Source organism: Anser cygnoides, chromosome 3 (assembly GCF_040182565.1).
Source record: "Anser cygnoides isolate HZ-2024a breed goose chromosome 3, Taihu_goose_T2T_genome, whole genome shotgun sequence".
NCBI lineage: Eukaryota > Metazoa > Chordata > Aves > Anseriformes > Anatidae > Anser > Anser cygnoides.
This window is the reverse complement of record NC_089875.1, coordinates 30,090,397-30,111,532: the sequence shown is the minus strand read 5'-3', so window position 1 is coordinate 30,111,532 and position 21,136 is coordinate 30,090,397. Positions and strand designations below refer to the sequence as shown.

Genomic DNA, 21,136 nt, shown 5'->3' with positions numbered 1-21,136 from the left:
CTGTTAATAAACTAGATTTTCTGTAAATGGGTGGAAATCAATTTCCTTTCTTTCAGAATAAGCTGGTGCTGCCAGCTTGGCTAGAAACAGGGAAACATGTTGACATCAATCATGTCTATATGCCTTTGTACACAGACTGTACACCATCACTAAGGCAAACACATATGTACATTCTCCTCATTCATTTGAAAAAGAAAAAAAAAAGATTGCAGTGAAAAAAGAGAACAAGTTAGTTCCAAAAAATCCCTTTACATTGTACTTCGAATAATTAGGAATACATGGCTTTGCAGGGCCTATTGTATTGCTCCTGCTGCCTGGCAGTAGTATTGCATGCTTGCACCACCTACATGGCAGACTCACTTTATATTTTGCATGACTTATATTTGTCTCATCCTCTGTTTAAATCACTGCATCCAACGTGAACCTGAATCAATGAATTTTTCAAATAGGAGAGTAAAAACTAATCACTGCACTGAGGTAATGACTAAGACACGTTAGAGAGGATGCACAGAGTAGCCTTCAGATGACTACAGATTGGAACACATCCCTCGTACTGTGAGACACCAGGAGCTCGAGCAATTTACTTAACCAAAGGAGAGGTCATGAGGTGGCTTGATTGCAGTGTGCAGGTAAATATGCAAGGAGCAGACTTTGGTAGTGAAGGCTTTTCAGTATCTATCACGTAAAGGTGTAAAGAGAATGATAATCTGGAAGTTTAACCTCATTAAATTCAGACCAAAACCAAAGCTCTTCCTTTTCAACAGCTTGGAACAGCACACATAGCATTGTGTGATGTTTCTCCACCACTAAAATCAAGACTGTTTACCAAAACGCTATGCTGTAGTATAAACAAGAGTAAACTCTGGTACCCCTGTGGTCTGTATTACATATTACTGAGATTGTCCCTTCTGATCTTTGAATCTTTCAAGCTAGGATGGGTTGGCTGCCCTTCAGCTAGCTTTCGCTGGCGCTCCCAGAAGCTTTAGCATTCTTCATCTCTTGCCAAGCAACAACTAGAGGAACAGGGAATTCCTTCCTGACTTTGCAGCTCTCAAATAAAATCAAGTACATTACTTCCTTTGTGAGCCTTAAAGCAAAAAGCTTCTTTAATCGATAGGAGTATAAGGTAGTTCCCAGCAGCAGCAGCAAAAAGAGCAGAGACAGTGTACTTTCACAGAGAGAGTGTGACCTTGCACTGCCCAACCTTTAGCTACCCTGTACCTGGAGAGGTGACTGTGGACAAGGGCTAGGGACAAAGAATAGGCAGTGGAGAGGCAGAAATCTGAGAGTAACCTGTTGCTAGTAGAGAGGTCAGTGATAACCACACAGTCCTGTGCCAAGAAGTGCAGGAAGGAGGCAGGTGTATTGGTATTTATCTCTTTTTATATCACTTTACTGTCATCACGGCAAGGACCAAGGAGAAGCTTGAGTTTCTTAGACACCTCTATGATTTTTATATTAAAGAAACTTGGTTCTTCTATCTTTTTGAGGGCTACTGACACCTGATACGATTATGCACTAATGCAACTCTACTTCTGTCCCACCCATGTGCCTGCCGACTGCCCACTGATAACTTTTCAATGAGAATTTAACTGCTCTTGACAAAGAAGTAAAGTATCAGAGATGTGACATTTCCACTAGGTTTCATGGGAATCAGTGGCTGGGTAGAGGAAAGAGACAAACATGTACTGATGCTAAGGAAGAGGCTGTTGAAGTTGAGACCCTTCCTAATTTCCAAGAGGCAGGGCCTTGCCAACTGACAAGGCACAGACGTATGCTCCATATTTGTATAACATATCCTTTACATGAACATAGAAGCTATTATACACATGGAATCACAGAATCATTAAGGTTGGAAGAGATCATCAATATCATCTGGTCCAACCATCCCCCTACCACTACTATCACCCACTAAACCATGTCCCTAAGCACCACGTCCAACCTTTCCTTGAACACCCCCAGGGACGGTGACCCCACCACCTCCCTGGGCAACCCGTTCCAATGCCTGACTGCTCTTTCTGAGAAGAAATTTCTCCTCATTTCTAACCCAAACCTCCTCTGGCACAACTTGAGGCCATTCCCTCTAGTCCTATCACTAGCATGAGCAACTGGATCCACCAGTTGGCCAGTGGGCACAGTTCATACAGTTTTTCACTTGGCAAAGTGTTTGCAGGATCAAGGTCTTATCTTGTAACCATTCATTAAAGCGTATTGACTAACTTCAGTGGGTGAAAGGAAGTGCCTGATTAGTTTGTACATTGTCTTCTATGTAATTATTTACACATCTCAGAAGGGAATGTAAATTGTTAGTCTTCTATTCAACAGCACATTAAGCTCTGCTAATATATAAAGCATCTGCTTGATATATGCAATGAACTCCCCCACTGTATTTCTCAGAAAAGTAACAATCAAACCAAGATATAATATCCCAGAGTAATATGGTCGAAACTAATATGCTGTAGTGTTTCCAAACCTGTTAGTAAATGGTTCAGTCCATTGTCAAAGACCCACTGTGGGGGCATGCAGGAGAATCGTGTGAGAACCCTCTTATCTGTTGTCACTTTGCTTACTGCGCCTCCATCAGCTCCATTCCTCGGGTACCAATGTACTGAAGTCAAAGTTCTTTGTCTCTTTCTTAGTTTAGAATCCAAGTAATTATGCTTTTATCAGAAACACTACTTTTGCTTTTTCATATTCACAATGTTAGTTTTTGTATTCTTGCACATTTATTTATTTTTCAGGGTTCTCCATCTCAAACGTTTTATTAAAATCAGGAAAGGTAAACAGGAGTATCCCTATCTATCAACTGAAAAGCCATTGCTATATTAGAATGAGACCTGAGGTGTATTTGTATTGGATGTGGGGGACAACAGCACCACAGTGTTAATAAATATATATAACTTTTAGAACAAATAACTAGCAATCCAAATAATTCTTTCTTGCCATTCATCAGCTTGAGTGATAGAGAAGAATTCACTCATGTCTGCAAAATAACATGACTCATTAGGCTTGGGAGGCTTTTTTATTTAATTTGGAAAAAAAAAAATGAGGACTCTGAGACCCAGCACTGTTGATCTTTCTTTTTTCAGGATGTCTGTGAAATGGAGTCAGACATAGATGCAGCGTTCCTAAAAGCATGCAATTTCTCTATTAGTACAATATTTCAAATACAAAGATCTCCAAAGTCTGGGGAAAATATGTTAATTTCCCTAAAAAATAGTTTTAGTACATCCAGAAAGGAATCATAAATGCCATGGCCACTTCAAGGAAAAAAGTCATGTCAATAAAAAGCTGTTCAAGATCTTTTGGAAGGGTAACTTGATTTCTGTGTGCTGTGTAAGACTTGGCACAGTTTTATTCCAGCAGAACCATGTCTCTCTCTATCACTTCCCAGGCCCTTTTACCACTCTCTTGTCCTCCTTCCATTCTCTGTACCACAAGTCCCAATCTCCAGGCATCTTCTCGATGTCACCACCTGCCTTTATAAATTCATGCACTTACTCTGGCACTAGGATACCAGGCGTGTATCTTCTGTCTCCTGCCAGACTCCACCCTTACAACAACAATAAGCTCGACTTACCCATACAAACAACATTACTGTAACTCAGATCTGCATCTGACTCAGCCATAGCTAGAGCCCAGCAGGACAGATATCGTGGTTATCTTCCTCAGGCTTCATCCACCACATACCCGACCTGGCACTGAGAGCTGGGGGATCTGCTTAGGTTCTGGGAGGAAGCAGTGGTGCAAGGGGCCAACACTGAGATCTCAGCACATGATGCTACTTGCTGTGGTTTTTCGGGACCAATGTGTTAGTATGGACGTTTTACAAAGCTGTGTCAGCAAGACTCTGAGAAGGATATGAGAAAGCCATGGACAACTGTGGATGCTCTAGACTATGGGGGTACAATGTGTCTATTAAAAGAAATCAGATCATGTCCTTTCTCAGGATGTGCACACGCCCTTCAATGCAAAGCAGTTCTCTGGGGAAACATCTGGGCAATCCCCCTTTTCCAGAAGGCAATTCATTTTCCTGAAGGAGGGCAACGATCCATTCATTGTGGTGGACAAGGGGACACGGTGGGGAGGCAGGGCTTGGAAGAAGGTGATCAGAGGCTGGAAACCGAGCAGGCTGCTGCCTCCCACGTTGGCCCGCTTTCATCTTTTGATGTTTATTTTCCGGGCTTGCCGCCAGCAGCTGTGTGTTCTGCCAACAATGCCGCGCTGCTGGGCATGCCCTGCACGGCGCCCCCGGCCCGCTGCTCCTGGGTGACGCTGCCCATTGCTGGGCTGTGAGCCGCCGTGGTGGCCGAAGCAGCCCTGAGCTGCCGCACGGAGCGCGTTGCCCTAGCCCACCTCGCCCTGCTCCTTGCTTCTCAGCGGGCTGCTGATCGATCGTGGCTCTGCGTGAGAAATTGCCTGACCCTTGCAAGCTCTGCAGCTCCGGCTCCGAGCTCCTTTGCCCACTCCCTTCTCCAGGGTTTATCCCGTCTCCGCCCTAGAGCAATTCTGAGAAAGCAAATGCAAGCTTAAATCAAACTTTTTTTCTATTCCAAACAGTACTTCATGACGGGACATGAAGTTAGGCAAGGCACACATTTTCCCCTTGCTCCTAGCATCTCATCAATCACATACGAAACCTCAGTTAGTGCATCAGGAGTGGTAAAACTGAATTGGAGTTCAGCAAAGCAAAGCAGTACCCTTTCAATTTCGGCTGATGTAGCAGGCTTCTCTGCAGACCCAACATCTCTACTCTGTGTCCAGAAGTCTGTGTGTCTGTGAGAATCATGGTGCAGCTATAGTGGTAGGACTTTCCTAGGCTAGAGTGAAAAAGTGCTTCTTCTAGCCCACAGTAATACACAGCCCAAGGTCTGCCCATGGAAGTCAGGGCAGTCATTGAAGTGTGATCGTTCGATGCTGCCTCCTGTCTTCCAGGCCTTTTCTCTTCAGGCTGGAGCTAGACAAACACCCCTCTTTCCTTCAGCCAGGAGGAGGAGGAGAATCAATGATGGAAAATCTAAGATATCATCAAGGAAAGATAGCTGGAGAAAACAAATAAGTACTTTCATTATCCTGTTGAGGAAATCTTGGCATCTGTGGATAAATCCTGTCAGGAAAGGATACCTTGAAGCAAAAAGGATGATGAGCATGTGCTACGTAAATCATGGGATCTGGGAAGAGGGACCTCTACAAAACAGAAGCGACAATTCTGGGGAAGGTGGAGCAAGCTCCAGCAAGTGTGGAGCCTTGCCTGGTGTCTAATTCAACAAAAATAACCCCATCAGCAGGTCAGCTGGCTTCGTGTAGCTGGGCACCTTGAGCTAGTGCTAGCTGGCCCTCACAGGCCTCTGGCTGTTGCCTCCACACAAAATCTGCTGCAGCATGGTCATCCAGTAGCTTGCAAGCATACCCGCTAAATTTACAGGACCAAAAGTTGTACCTTGCCCAAATGAATAGAAAGCAAACTTGCACTTAAATATGAGAACTTCGGGTATCAGAAGAAAGCTTTTTGCAACGTTGACCTGAACAGCCAGCACACCTGCCCTGGCTGGGGACTGCCCCTCAAAGAAAAGGAAAGGCTGCTGAACTGTGTGGGACCAAGCCTGGGAGACGTAGATCCAAAGCAGGTTTTTCATCTGGACTAACTGAACATGACTGGAAGCAGCAGGGAATGAAATAAAACACTGGCAGAGGAAGAGCTTGGAAGCAGTTACTTGCTTTCTCCTTCAGCTCTTTGCTTTCTACTGCCTGCGCCGGTGCAGCTGAGCTGGGGGAAGAGCTAGAAGCCTTTCTGGATTGTTCTGAAGCTGAGTCATATGGGTGGATGAAATAAGGACATCTGTGGTGCTCCTTTCTCCATTATTGCATACCCTGAATGAGCATTGGCACCACGGCTGAAACATCGGCTTTCTGATTCAGTTGCAGTCCTCCCCTTCGCACAGGAGTTAGTGGTGATTCCTCCTGCTGGGCAAAGGACAGCCAGGCTCCAGGACAGCTTCAGGCAGGCACAGCCCATACAGTGACATTCAAAAGTACTCTGACATGTTCAAGCATGACCCAAGACTGCAGGATGTGGTCTTGATCTTTCTTTTAATAAGCAATACAAAACAACTGCTAGAACCGGTCCCCTGTCTACCCTCTTTTGCTTACATGCTGTTCATTAAGTAGCTTCCATTCATCCTGAGAGTCTCGAATTCTCCTCTTGCAAGTGCAAGGAAGGTATCATTTGAAAATATTTTCCTTTGAAATGTATTTATTTGTGATCTGTAAATCTACTCTGGGGCTCTATTACTAACTTGTGAATTGACATACTTTTATTTTTGTTACCAGTAAACAGCATCCACTGTGACCTTAAAATGACATGGGCTGAAGGTTTTGAGCATGAGGTAGACAATTTCAGAAAGCCAGTGCTTAGCTTTTCTGAAAACCAGGTCCCTTTTTAAGGTATTTCAAACCAAACACATAAAAGCAAAGAAACCCCAGATCATTAATTACTTTTGAAAATTTTAGCCAGGGAACACTTTTTTAGTGCTGGTTGAGGAGTCATTAATTATCATGGCACTGAATGTAATAACAAACCAGACCTCCCCAATGGGCAAAGGCAAACCACTTCTCTTCTAGATTTTTTTTTTATGGCAATAATAAAACATATTATTACGCACCTCCAACCACGAATGTTCTCCAAGCAACTTGATATTAAAACCCAAATCATCTGACTGGATGAGTTTTTACAGATCGTTACAGCAGGGCAAGCCAGGAATGTTATTAGAGTGGCCTGAGGCACAGTACTATTCCGTGGAAAACGAATAACAGTTAAAAATTTGAAGTGTTCCAGAATTCATTTTCTCAAAGGGGATTTGTGGCACTGTTGGGAGATTAGAGCCATTCCTACTCAACCAGCTATACTCCCTGTGAGCCCTTCGTTTGTGCCTGTTTCATCCGAACGGTCAGGTTTCTTTCACTGTGGCAGAATACAAATGTGAGCTGGCTCTTCTGTTGTCTGGGCTTGTTTAGTTTTTCCTCCTTTCTTCAGCAGCAATGCATTTGCATAGTTTTCCAGGCTACAGCAGCAGCAGTAGGAAAAGGTTGGGCTGAAACCCAGTTAATGCCACTCCAATATGCTCCAGGTTTGCATTTCAGTACTCGGTCCCTGTGATCGTACTCTGTACTACAAGATCTGCCTCCGTGCTTTGCAAGATTCAACATGGAAGCCCTTTTTTTTTTGGTATAGCACTTTTCATTTGCAGATGTCACTGCTTGTTGGAAAGAGGATAAGCAAAAGGATGTGTATCTCAGCTACCCGTGGTGCCTCCTGTGTCCTCAGAAGAGACCTCTGTGCACATCTGCGTGGGGTGACTCTGCCACCCTAGGAGTGATGCAGCTTTCGAAATGCTACAGGTAGTGCAGATCTAACACCAGAACAGACAGGGTTGCATTTTTGCACATCTTCGTCAGTTTTAGAATGAAATTGAGGTGCAAACAAGTAAAGACTCAAAAGGCATGGCCAAAGTTTTTTGAAATTTAGGTCTGAGGCCTGTGTAGTTGCATTAAAACTTCTGTTTGTTCCCCAGGTCTTGGGGACACCTGACTGTCAGCAAGATCTTAGTATAAGTTGAAGCAGCCAAGCAGTCCCCTGGAGTCTGCACAGGCCATATTCCTGCTGTGGCAGAACCTGCCAGGAGCTGGGCGATCTTATGGCTGGTGCCTTCAGTCCCCGTGGAGACTCCCACACTTTTGGCAAAGAAGTTTTGAACTTGGTCTGTGATCTCAGAACACTGATGGTCAGTGATGTAAGGCTGAGGATCTAGATTTCTTACATAAAAATCTGATTATAATTAGCAATGTTCAGTGTTAGTGGCTACTGCTGACAGCTAAACATAAAGATTGAAAAAAACGTTGAAATGGTTCATACAATGTCAAAACACCCGAATGATTTAAATTAAATGATCCTGTGTCCGTGCGTGTGCATGTGTGTATAGATAAATATAAATAAGTAATCAAAAGCATGTAGGTAGTAAAAAAAGAGAGAATGTCTTTTTTTTTTTTTAATCTCCATCAAGAAACATAGAAAATATGGTGTATTCGTTTATGTCTTTGGGATTTTGTGTGTGTGTGTCGAAGGAAAAATATGAACTGGGAAATACAACTAAAGTTGTAATTAAGAAGGGCTGTAGAAATGAAAATTAAAGACAAATAGAGAGCAAAAGGGATGGAATATTAATAAACATACAAATCATGTAAATCCAGTGTCATTTATGTTAGGATCAACTAGATTAATGTTAAAATCAGCACTTATTTCTCTTCCAGAGCTGTCTGGATTTACTACAGATTGGATATTACAAGCTTGGATATCTCCAAGGATGGAGACTCCACAACCTCTCTGGGCAACCTGTCACTGGACAGCACTGAGAAGAGCCTGCCTCCTTCATTGCCTCTCACCAGGTGTTTGTGCAGACTGAGAAGATCCCCTCTGAGACTCTTCTTCTCCAGGCTGAGCAGCCTCACCCCTCTCAGCCTCTCCTCACGTGAAAGAGGCTCCAATCAAAAAAAAAAAAATCAGAGAAGCTGAGAAAGTATTAGTTGTGGATTTCAAACCTAGAAGGGAAGGAAATAGTTTCAAATGTGCTGTGTTTTCAGACTGTTTATTGATGACTTATTTTTAAGCACGCAGGGAGGCTTTTATCACACGTTCACCTAAGTGGTAGCTATTCATTTTCTAAACTAGTTTTCTTTTTCTAGGCTTTAACTCCTAGGTTAGAAGAGGATGTATTACCCTACCTCATCACTGACACAACGGAAGCCTGGGTGACCAGGCAGGACACCTGGCCTTCAGGTACAGGATTAGGTAAGACAAACTTCCTGATCCCCCACGTCACACAGCCACGTACCCACACCCACTGGTCTGGCCATGTCATTAGCACTGACCAAGCACGTAGCTCTTCCCAAGCCTGCACAGCTGGGCAGCGATGCACCTCTGCTGTGGCTGTGCTTGCTCGAGGAAAGGCTAGGCCCTGCTCCACCCTTTGTGTGTCGCCCCGTGTTGTTGGAGTGCTAGCAGGGAGCTCTGGGGCATTGCTTCTGTTTCCCAGAGCCATACCGCACCGTTTGGGAAGTTTTTTCAGAACTTTCTCTAGCTGCTCTTGTGGACTTCAAGTGGGATTGACTTTGGTTAAGTCACTCGGGTTGCAAAATGGGCTGAACTACTAACCACATGTCTCGTCAGACCTTCGCTTCACCAGAGAGCATTTCGGTGAGTGTCATGCTTCGCTGCCAGCTACACAGACTATTTTTGCACCTAGGATAGAGCCTGCTTTTAGGACATGTCTATCAGGACCAACATCGACTCCAGGAATGTAGACACAGACATGTCTGAAAAAGCAAGCAGCAAGTTATGGTTGTTTTCAAGCCTCTTCTGAGGCAAGAGGAGGCCTCAGGGGTACATCTCAAAGTGTAAAACAATGACCAGATTAAAGGAGATTTAAAGCACAGATTAAAGGAGCCCTTATTAGAGTACACATTAGAAGAAGTAGGACAACTAGAATATTTTCTCAGGATGTGCTCAGAACCACACAGGAATTGTTTCAAAGAGCAGTAGCTTATGACTAAAAGAGACAGTTTGAAGTGTTTTTGGACATCATGTGTCTCTTGTCTTTACCACAGCTTTAGTCTTGCATGGACAAATAGTCCAATTCCAGCACAAGGGGCATTTACTTTCTTATTAAACTATGCAGTTTGTATGTTGACATTGTCTGAAGCAATGGTGCCTACTAGATTTTTATGCTCTGACTCTTACGACCCCTCTTCTCCACCCTCCTTGTGTTGAATGCCCATTTGGGTTAACCTAAACATATTGCCTGGGTGACAGGAAATCATATGGTCAAATAATAATACTGGTTCCGATGCTCAGTTTTCTAAGCAATCCTATTATCTTCAGCTGGGCTATTTACAGGGATAACGACCACTCTTGTAGTAAAGGAATGCACTATTAGATTTTTTTATTTATAGCTGGCAAGTAGATGGCCTTTTAGCTGGAAATATCCCTAAGTTGTGAGTAGCTATATGACTATAATAAGATTTACTTGAGGAAACTTAAACATTCAAGCTGATCTCTCCTTAAAACATAAATGTCAGAGTAGCTGAGATAACTAACTCCCACTGATTCCAGTGAAATAGATACTAATTACCCTTTGAGGATTTGAACCTGGAGCATAACAGAAGGCAAAATGTAACTTAAAGAAATATATAATAGAAAAAGTATTATGACATTATAAAAATAGCTTGCATTGCTGTTGTACTGAATATTCTGCACTTAGATGTTTTCTTAAAAAGATTTACAAGATTTATAAATCTGGTTCTACAACATTTTAGAATTCAAATCTGGGATAGACCGTCCTTTATATTGCAGCAATCTCCTGAATTTACTTTAAATCAGTTCAGTTTACAAGAACAGACATGTTTTTTTTCAACAGGCTCTATTTTCTCCTATATGCATTTGATAATACATGCTACAGGACCACTCAATTGCTACCAAAAAGACTGCTTCTGCAAGTTCTAAAAGCTGGCTGTGAAAACAGCTTATTGCAGTACCTGTTGGAGCCAACAGACCATTGTCTTAGGAACAAGACAATTAATTTTTGATGTTAGCTAACAGCTGTGTGAAACTTCTAAAGAAATTGTCAATAGTCAGCATTTAACTCAGTGAGACAAGAAGATGCAGCCCACGAGGCTAGTCCCAAAATCTAGTTGACTTTGGCCCACTAACTCAAGTCTTCCTGTTTAGGCACAAAACACTGCAGTTACAAACACCCAGCTTATGCCTGCAGACAGACATTGAACTCTCCAATTGCCTAGATGACACACAAAACTTTTGGTGTTCTTTTGAGTGAGACAGTTTTAGACGTACTGGGCTTAGCTCTGAATCTGAATATCCTTCCCTTGGATTTAACAGAACGTAACAGCTTCTCAGATGCCTTTGTAGTCTCACCTTGTGAAACGAAAATATTCAGCCAGCTTTTCATGCTCTTCTTCATTGTACCTATTGTATCACTTATCAATCTGCTGAAGGCTATGTATTAGAATCCTCGGAAGGACTGCTGTGTCTCATATGCATCAAAATCCCCCAAACCACCCAGGTAAAATATAGACAGTAAATCCCAGCTGCCCATTCAGAACTGGACCCGAATCCATCTTTCCTTGGGTCTGGCCTAGGCTTTTTGAGTGAAGATTACTACAGTGCCATCTAGTGCCACTTTGCTGATCCTCGCATATGCTGCATAGCATTTCTGAGGGCATCGCTCTGTATTCATTACTTCTAGCTCTGAATACTCTTAGATCTTGAAAATGCAGTCCACTTCCTCGGGAACATTCCCTCCTCGTCCCATCTTTTTTCAGGGAAGTCACAATATAGATTATATATATTTCTATAACAGACCTTTCAGCAATGCTATGCAATAAAATTGGCACCGAGCAGTGTGACTGTGTGGAATGGGGAAGGAACTGGAGATTATCTTGCAAAGACCATGTGTTCCCTAATCTTCAAAATGTGCAACTTTTAAAAATAGGAATGTGGAAGTTGCTTGGTAAAGTAAGCTTAGAGAAGGGGTCTGATGCCTTCTGGCATGGCCAGTCTGGGTGCTGGAGAGTACCAGGGAGGTGAGGGGAGGTATCCCCAAATGCAAAGATGATTACAAAATAGTGAAAAAGCTATTATTTTCCTTATAAATATGGGAAGCAATCTCTGTTGAAAAATCCATAGAGGTTCCCACACCCCAGGAGATGAAACACTCTTCAAAACTTTCTATGCAATTCTATTAAAAATGTAGCTGATTCATGTAGCAACACTCCCTGTCAACTCACCCAGGTCTCCCGCGTTCCCAGACAAGGAGCCCTGAGAGGATCCTGGTACAGGCATGGGAGGAGAGCTGCCCTAAAGTAGCCATAGATGAAGAAGTTACCCAACAGGCAGCTTTTGAATTTCTGCAGGCTGAAGCAAGGCAGTGTGCCTCAAGACAGCTAATGCCATATTTCTGAAGTCTTTTTAAAGTAATAATACACAGAAGGTCTTAGTGAGAAACCAATGGGAAATAAGCACTTAGGGACTTGTGAAAATCATGCCGGGTTCCTGTCTACATCTGCAGAAGCTTTTAAGTCTGACCTCAGGACATCTTGTGGTCAAGTAAACGTGCTTTGCTAAATGTGACACTCATTTTGTGCGCTGTGGTACAATGTGACCTGTGGCCTGTGTGATTAAAAGTAGCTGCTGTCGCCAGATGTTCCACGTGTCTCCCCAGGCTGCTTATTTAGGGTGCTGGCACCATGTACCACCACGCGGTCCAGCACCAAGCAGGCAAATGACTCTTTCTGTTTTCTTGAAGAGCTATAATGTTGGGGTGTTTATCTGAAACAGTTTGAGGCCATGTCCATGATAACAACTGGAGGATGGATAATTTCAGGTATATGGCAGGTTCCATTTAGACCAGTAAAGTCTGTTCTGTGATTTCTCTCATCTTACAATCATTGTAGTTCAAGAACTATACTGGGATTGCTCTTGAAAAGTCCTACTGACACTCCCAGCATTCTCATTTTCATAGCACCTTCAATACTGATCTAAAATTAGACTCTGTTCCTGAACTGAATATATTGCTCTTCAATACGCAAGCCACAAATTGACAAAAAAATCCGTCTCATATACTTAGTGCTGAATTAGCTTGAAATAAGACAAAAAGATTTACTTTTTGCCACATCTAAGGTCATAAAGTAAATAATAAAAATGTTTTCTGTGCAGTCTGCTTGAAAGTTTTTGCACCTTATTAGCCATCAGAGCAAATTTTGCCTGGTAGCAGAACTATAGGTAAGATAGTAAAATCTGTAACAGAAGTAATATTACAAAACTCTAAGTTAAATAAATATGTATCAAGAAATTAATGCAATCTACAAATCCAGATGTATTATTGCTATTTTTTTTGACTTAGAAATAGGTATAAGCTTTCACATACTTGATATAAATGTCTAGACCTTATCTTACTTGAGTGAATTCATGTCTGTTTAATAAGCAGAATGGTGCCAACAATTTTATAGAAAGCCCCACATGTTTTTTTTTCCTCTGGAATGTCTCCAAGCAAGTCACACTCTTCAGAAAAAAAAAATGTTTGGCCCTGATCCTGAAAAGACTTATGTATGTGTCAAGTTTTACATGCTGCAAAGAGCCCCATTGATTTAAATAGAGCCACTCACAAAGCAAAATGTTAAGCATCTGCACACATTTCACCAGGTTTAGGATCTTTGTTTGAAATGCATTTATATGTTCTTAACCGTCCTTCCTAATGGGCCTTTTGTCTCCGTGCAGTCGATACAGCCCACTGTTCGGTTTTTGTGTACCCAACACCTTCTGTTAACTGTTGTATTATTACTTCAGCCTGAATTTGCTGGACAATTTCACAAGATCCTGTAAACCGTGCAAGAGGAACTGCAAGTCTGTGCCTACATCGTCTATGCCTTCTGCAGATCAAGAGTGCAATACACTGTCCTTATGACAATATTAATAGAACTCTGTGAGTTAATGAGAGATAGAAGAATTTGATCCAATAAAAAGTGTCTAAAATCCACTCAGCAGGAATAGGGATGTCCCCCCACGAATGACAATAACTTTCATTTTTAAAAAGTTTCTAGTGCTGTTCGTGAAAAAACAAAACAACAACAACAACAAAAAAACTCTGATGTGATTTGAGAATGACACAGTCTAGTACCATCTTCCTGAGTCTGCAAAAGATAATTCCAGTCTGCTGCTGCCAAAGCCTTCTCAAATCGCAAAGAATTGAAAAATGACAGAGTTTAAACTGATATGAGAAGACAGTTTTTGGATTTTGCCAGGTAAGTCTTACAGAACGACAGTGAATCTAAGGTCTTCCTAAAGTCTTTGAGGTGAGTGGATAAGCTATTTTGGAGGTGCCCACCATCTATCTTGGATAGTGCTCAAGTCAGAGAACAGAAAAGAGTGACTTATAATCACGTCTGACTGCCACCCACTTGGAACATGTCACAGAAACTAGGGATAAAAAGTCTGATACAGTTTAATTTAGGGATATTTGCACTGAATTTTACTTCACACTCTACATTAGCTCTGATAAGAGTCTCAATTTTAGGACTGTGCTAAATATGTCTTAGCAGATAAACATACCAAATATGCAAGCAAACTACACAGACTTAACTCTTTTTTTAAAGGTCAGGACTGCATTCCTATTGTGTCTAGAAAACATTTTACACAGTTTGTGAGCGCCGCCTATGATACACAAAAAAGAGCTGATTGACAGCGTCACAGTTAAGCACAGTACACAACTGTCTCATTCTTTTAAATGTCAAATAGATGTTCCACTCTGGTATATTTCAAACTTGTTAAGAGACTTAGATATAACAGGTGTAGATCAATTTTTCACTGTCAAGCAATAAATATAACTTAAGAAACAATATAGAAACAGAAGGCTTTAAATATAAATATTCCCTTCTCCTAGGAGTTAAACCAGAACATATCAATACAAGGATCTCAGTGACTTCTGAAGAGTCAGTGACATCTCAGTTCATATTTTTACCACATATAATTGATGTTTTGCATATAAACTTCTCCTCCACGATATTTAGCAGTTCCAACTGCTAAACCTTTGACCTGGACTCATTTCTGTCAGAAGGACTTTGATCTAGTCTGCTTTCTCTTGTGAGAGTGAAAACCAGGATGGGCAGAGAGAGTGAAACGTGGGTGTAAAAACTAAAGGAGAAGCAGCCAACAACAGTAATGGGCCAAAGAAATGGAGGCTGGCGCAGAAATAGCAGACATCCAGATTTCAGAGTTCAGGGCAAGGGAAACTACAAGGGAGAGCGAAGTGGGACTTCAAGCCTCAGTGTGACTTGTGATTTTATTTCAGACTGCTTGTCAACAAAGACTTTATTTATTTTTCTGGTTATTGTTGGATAATATTAAGACATATGTCAAGTTCTGACCTGCTAAAGGTGTTCAGAAGGCTTTCAGTCCTTAGCAGGAAAAAGAATTTGCCAGTCCCCCAGTTCAATATTTAACTTGGCCGTAGGCTGTCTGAGAATGCCGTGGAAGATCCAGCTGGAGCACATGGGGTTGGACATGGTCTCTGATAAAGAGAGGTGAGATCAGACTGGAAACCAAGCTGTGCAGAAGCCTCTAAGTGTAAATGTCATCTGCAGCTTAATATCACATTGAAATGAAACACATTCACAACGAGCTTTTGTGGCTTTAAGAAAGATTCGGGTGTCCTGGTGCCCTCAAGTATGGCAGATTAGTGCCTGGGATCCTTCTCCCAGCTGCTGTGGCCAGCTGACCTGAACTGTCTGTTTGGCCAGCCAGGGTGCAGAACTTCAGAAGCCCCACTAAGTACCTGAGCCCTTGGCTATGGTTACTTCTGATGACACTGGGCAGCCCTTTTCTAACTCACTCTCTCGCCCCAGATGCTTTCCTTATCCCTTATCCCATCATCTTTAAAAGTGAAGAGGAAATTGGTAAATGTTCACTGGATACCATCACTAGGCTTGCAGGGACTTGGGCTCCAGTGCAAAGCTTCTGCAGCGCCCATCTCCCCGAGAAGTGGAGTCCTCTTTAAGCTTTCACTAGCACAGCAGAAGGCTCCCAGGGTCAGTACTTCAAAGCAGTTCTGCTGGCCAGCCTGCAGAGTAGGAGAGGAACAGAGGGATTTATTTTACCTGTTTTCTGTTTCCTGATGTCAAATCTTAGTGCATGCACAAGTCAGCTTTCATAACCCAATATGGATGATGAGATATTTAGGAAGCCTTGCTGGTTTTGTTTTGCTTTTGCAGAATTGTCAGCTCGGGAACTGATCTCTTGCAAAGAGTATCCCATTTCTCATTGCTGCCTAACACACCCATCTCTCAGTGGTACAGTTTCCTATCCCCTCCATTTAATAGCCAAAGCTTCATTTTCATTCTTTATTACAATTCCTTTAGCTTTATACAGTTCACTGCTCTAACTCCAAATAATCTCCATCTGGAATATTACTTTGGCTTTCTTTTTCATATTACTGGGAATCCATTTAGTTTTGTCAGTGTTTCAGTTTGTTTAACTCTGCCTTCAATTTTTATTTTTTTTTTAAACTTTGGTGGTGAGTTGCTGGAAGATTGTTAGCTGAGTTTCTGGATGGGTTGCATTAGTTTCTCATTCTGATTTAAAGGCACAAAATGCTAAAACTTAACAGGTTGTGTCACAGCAGAGATTTCAGTTTTTCAACAGCCACAAATAATGCATTTTGGGTGTTTCTTTTGTTGTTGTTGTTGTCCTCTTAATTCTTGCAGTGCACTTGTAGTAGATACTGTCAAGATAGCTAGTTTAGATATGAAATTTCACAGCTATTCAGTTGTGTTCCCAAATCTCTGAAATTCCTCCTTGGTGCTGGAATTTCTAGTTCTGCTTTTTTTTTTTTTTTCCCCCTCATGATTATGTAGTTTCTTGTCTCAGGAGTTTCAGAAATCATTTTTCTTAATATCAGTAATATGGATTTTTATATAACTTTACTTTTCTTGCTATAAGATTGGTATCATTCTATTCTTTTCCCTTTTATCCCTACAATATGTGTTAGAACAGATTTGTCTCATTACCAAAGTGCTCAAATAATGTCATGTAAATCCTTCTCTTTATGATTCCTACGCATGCAGAGCAGAAAGCAATAAAGTCAGTTATTCAGGACCAGGTTCTGTCCTCCTTTTCACAGAAGTAAAACCAGAGACCACTGCCGACTGTTCTGGAGTTGTCAAGGTATTTCAGTTCAAATTAAAACAAAATTTCTGCTTTAATGCATAGCCAGCAGGGCAGCTCTCTCATTGCCAGCAAGATATTCATTCCTAGCAGGCTTTCAACTATCTTTTCAGAATAGTTACAAAGATAGATGGTCAAATCTCTTTTTTAGCGTGTTCTGGAATTACATGGATAATTAAGGGTGTTTTTCAAAATTCTGCAGAAATTCATTGCACTGTGAATAAAGACCACTGATTTTTATTTTTTTTTCACTTTCCCTTCAAATTTAAATGCATTATAAGTCTATTTTACTTGTTTGATCTTCCTTTCACACACCATAGAACCACGGTGCTGTTGCAGCAGGCTTTGACACCTACTGTTGCAACAATACATGTCTGTACTCTGAGGGATCATCTATAGATCTCATCTCTCTTAACATTCTTCCCCTTCCTTGGGCCTAAAATTTGGCTTATTCATACTCTGTTCAGAGGGCTTTCTGTAATATGACTGAACAGTACTTGATGATGAAGTGAGCAGAGAAAAGGACTTTAAAAATATTATTTCTCTTTTCTATTAATTTAACACTGCTGAGTGATTTGAGGTTCTCTGTCAGAAAGTACTCAGGTTGCTGCTCTGACTTCTGTGATCTGCAGTGAATATGGTGAAAATCTAGAAGTTTGAAAAAGAGTTTTTCCTCTCCTGGAATTTCCAAGAGTCTGCTCTTGTCCAATATTATACATTTCATTCTTGGTTTGTGCATGTAACTTCGGGAAATTCTGCCCCCCCAAAAAGGACCTTTCCTTCAGTAAGTGGAACTGCGAGAGAATCCATCCAGCTCTCCTATGCTTTGCAAGTAGCTTACTCCTCACAGGTAAGCTGCCTTCTTCTGGCAGGGCAGAGCTCTTTGGCTCGCCTCCAGAGTTGCAGGGAAATCGGAGAAGGATGGTTTGTGGGCTCACAGCATTTGCCATTTCTAAACCCAGATGGGGTATCCTTCTACTAGAAGGGGTGGGCTTGATTTGTGAAACCCAGCTGCCTGTATTATGCCTGAGTGAGACAAGATGACAGATAATTCTTTCTGGCTGCAGGGCTTATGAATAAATGAAGACTTGAAGAGGCATAGAGAGAGAGTCTATGTTCTTGGGGCGGCCTTTGTCACATGAGGAACAGGAAGTATGTCCACATGCATAAGAAGCAGAGTCAGAGAGCCCTATATGACCTACAAATTATTCTCTCCGAAGTTTCAAACACTTCTCTTTATACTTTTTTGAGGTAAAGATTTTCCATGGAACGCATCTGTAATTTGAACACTTCTGATACCTCTATTCCTAAATTCAGAAAATCTGAAAAGATTTATTATTTTTGCATAGTAATTGCATTGTTCTCCTGACAGAGTAGTATGTTGTACTGCAACAGGACTGACACTATGGCTGCAGAATTCCCGTGTGTCATTCATTCTGTCACAACAACTGTTTCCACCTCTGAAATTTTCTTCAGCTTCTATTGACTGATCTCATCAATGTGCCACAATAGAGACACTGAAAAACAATTGCAAATTCTGGTATTATATGTTGGCTTGCTGGAAATACTTACCCTTTTTGTGAGACAATTACTAAAAACTAATTAAATTTGCTTTAGAAAACACATGAATTGCATTATTGTTTTTAAAAATTGCAATGATTTCAAGACTCTTTTTATAGCTTCTAGACTCTTAAGAAACATAAGTTTTCCATTAAAAAAAAATATATTTTTTTCAAAAGTAGCTGGTTTTACTCCAAATGCCAAAAGCTAAGACATTTGAGAATGTGAAAATCTTTTTCTGTTTTCATTGGCAAAGAATCCCCATTTAGAGGAAAAATCAGCAGGGAAGAATAGAGGGCTTTGCAAGAGAGCAGAGAGCATTATAAGTACATTTATTATCCTGGCACTTTTAATATTTCTTCAAATGAGTTTGTCTTACTGTTACAGCTCCCTTACAGTTAAATGCCAGTCAGGTTTTCAGTGTTCTAACACTTTTCAGGACTCAGAATCACATGATATGAAATAGTCTCTCAGAAACCCACTGTATATGTTTGCAATAAAGTCAACTGTTTTGATAACTGTTTACATTGTCTTAATCATTTCCCTTTCATTTTCCAAAAAGAAAAGCCATTTGAACTAATGATGTCTGCTAAACTGACATATAAATATCATAGTTCTTTTTTAGATGTACAGATCCTTGAGAATGACTTGGTGGCAACATTTCAAGCATGCTGCTGTTGCACACACCTAAAGCTCACCTCCTATGGTTTGTTCAACCCTTTTGTGCAATGCACTGATTCATTGTGTATTCCGTCCCTCCTCTCCTTGTCTGTCCAAACAATAAACTAAAAGTTCTCAGTTCCCAGTTCTGGGATAAGAGCGACCACTGAGGTAGCTTTTGCATGCACAGATGAACAAATGTGTTTGTCCTCTTTGAACATCTGGCCTTTATGGTCATGTACAAGAAGCTCCACTTTTGAGAGTTAAGGATCTAGAGGCAAGCTACGGATAAATTAGGAAGGCCCCATAAAAGAGAAAACTAGAGACCTACCTCTCACCTCCTTGAAATTCATCCCATAGATTTCAGCAAAGTTATTCTTTTATACTTATTAAAACGGGAACAGAGCAAAGCTCTGAGTTTGCAGGGCTATACTTCTGACATAAACAATTTCGCCTCAATATCCAAATCCCCTCCCTGTTGTTCTGCTTTCCATGACCTGCTCTCTCCTCACTCCTTCTGCTCCTCCACTCCTTCAGTAGCTCCTGAAATTTTTCACAGGTTCTTCTCTCTTGAGGCCTAAGCTAGGAGGATCCCTCTATCTCTTTCCCTGCAGGAAAGTGCTTTTTGAGAGAGAAAAATTGCATAAATATGTTGAAAAAGACTGATCATAAGGAAGGTATTCCATAACTTGTTTACACACAAAATTACTTTGCAGATCCAAAATCCGAGTTAGAGAACCCTGCTAGTTTGATTTAGCATGCATGACTTGAGTCACAAGAAGTAAACATATTCCAGACTTGTTGCTTCTGTCATCTTCCCTCTGTACATTGCTGTATGAATCAGTGAATAAGGGTGTGAAGGTCAGCTAAGTGACTCACTGAGTATATTTCGAGAGAAGTGAAGGTGGTAGAATTAGGTCTTCCTGGATACATCCATGTCTTCAAAGGCCTGCTGCCTCTTGTCTAATCCTTTGCTTTTTACTCCCATGAGGAGAGCTGAGGTGGAACATTCTCAGCCCACCAAGGCAGGAGGAAGGAAACTAGGCCTCACTGGGAGCTCTGAGGGAAGGTATTAAAGAAAGTACAAGTGGGTACCGCATTTAGGTGTTCCCATGACAGGGTTTGTCAAGCATGACAGAACCCAGCAAGCAAAACATCTGCCCTGTGTCACACAGGACACATAAGCCTTGACAGAAAGCACAGAAGAGGTTACAAAAGAACCGATCGGGCCTTCAATTCTCTCAGTGTTCAGTTTTTCTAGGACATACAGCAGAGAATCAAGACAGGGAGCTTTGCGAGCTGGCCTTTAAAAACAAACAAACAAACAAAAACCACAAAGACACAAAAAACACTCCTGCAAATGACTGCTGCATGTGCAGTAGCTCTAGCCAGTCAAGTCTGTGCTGTAATTCCTGAGCATGCTGATTCATCTGTGACCACGCAGAGTCCAAGCTGCTTTGTGGGCCCAGATCACCTTCTAGGCTCGTCACAGCCGGGGTGCTGCTGCCAAGAGCTCCAGTAAACTAGGATGCCTCACCAGCAGCCCGTATGGTGATAGCCAAAGCGGCCAGGACAGTTAATTCAGCTGCAGCCCTCAGCTAAGAAAGGAAACATCCAGGATGTTGTTGAGGGCAAAAGGTTGGCATTTGGAATGGCTGTCATTTGCTTATTTGGAAGTCTGCAAAGAAAACTGACGTTTATGTGCATCAGCCATGCCAGAGGCCCTCTGGCAGGGTGTGTGTTTTGGTTGATTCTTGTGGCATGAAGGGAAGTTCCTTCTGAGGGAGATCCCACAAGGAAAGAGGCATCCCTGGAGAGGCACTGGTTTCAAGGAGAAGTCTGATTCCCAGACAGCAGATAATCTCTTCAGATCTAGCCCATGATGTCACATGCCTAGACGTTATCATAAAGATGACTAGTGTCTGTGGAGGCGTGACTCCGAAGTGAAAGCGGGAACTGTTAAGGAAAAACCGAAGACTGAAGGGTGGTTTCCCCTTTAACAAGATCAAATAGGACTGTCAAAGATCATTGAAGCCTAGTTGTTTTTGCCAAAATGCCAAAAGCCACCCATGGGGCATGCCCATGAGGGCACAGCATTGCATTCACCCTCTTCTAAGATACAATACTTTC

The 21,136-nt window shown here is 41.7% G+C and overlaps 1 protein-coding gene across 4 annotated transcripts in view; it reads right to left on the bottom strand.

Moving 5' to 3' along the window:
• CRIPT (CXXC repeat containing interactor of PDZ3 domain) overlaps positions 1–21,136 on the bottom strand; it is a 68,173-nt gene that overhangs the window by 4,388 nt on the left and 42,649 nt on the right. The window contains exon 6 of one of the 4 annotated variants that reach the window (XM_013171092.3): positions 14,738–15,134. The exons of 1 other annotated variant lie outside the window; for it this stretch is intronic. In XM_013171092.3, coding sequence (XP_013026546.1) covers positions 15,016–15,134 — 119 coding nt within the window. In that variant the 3' untranslated portion in view covers positions 14,738–15,015. Of the gene's footprint in view, positions 1–14,737; positions 15,684–18,250; positions 18,304–21,136 lie in introns of those variants that run through there. 2 more of the 4 variants (XM_013171096.3, XM_013171095.2) reach the window with 2 other exon arrangements.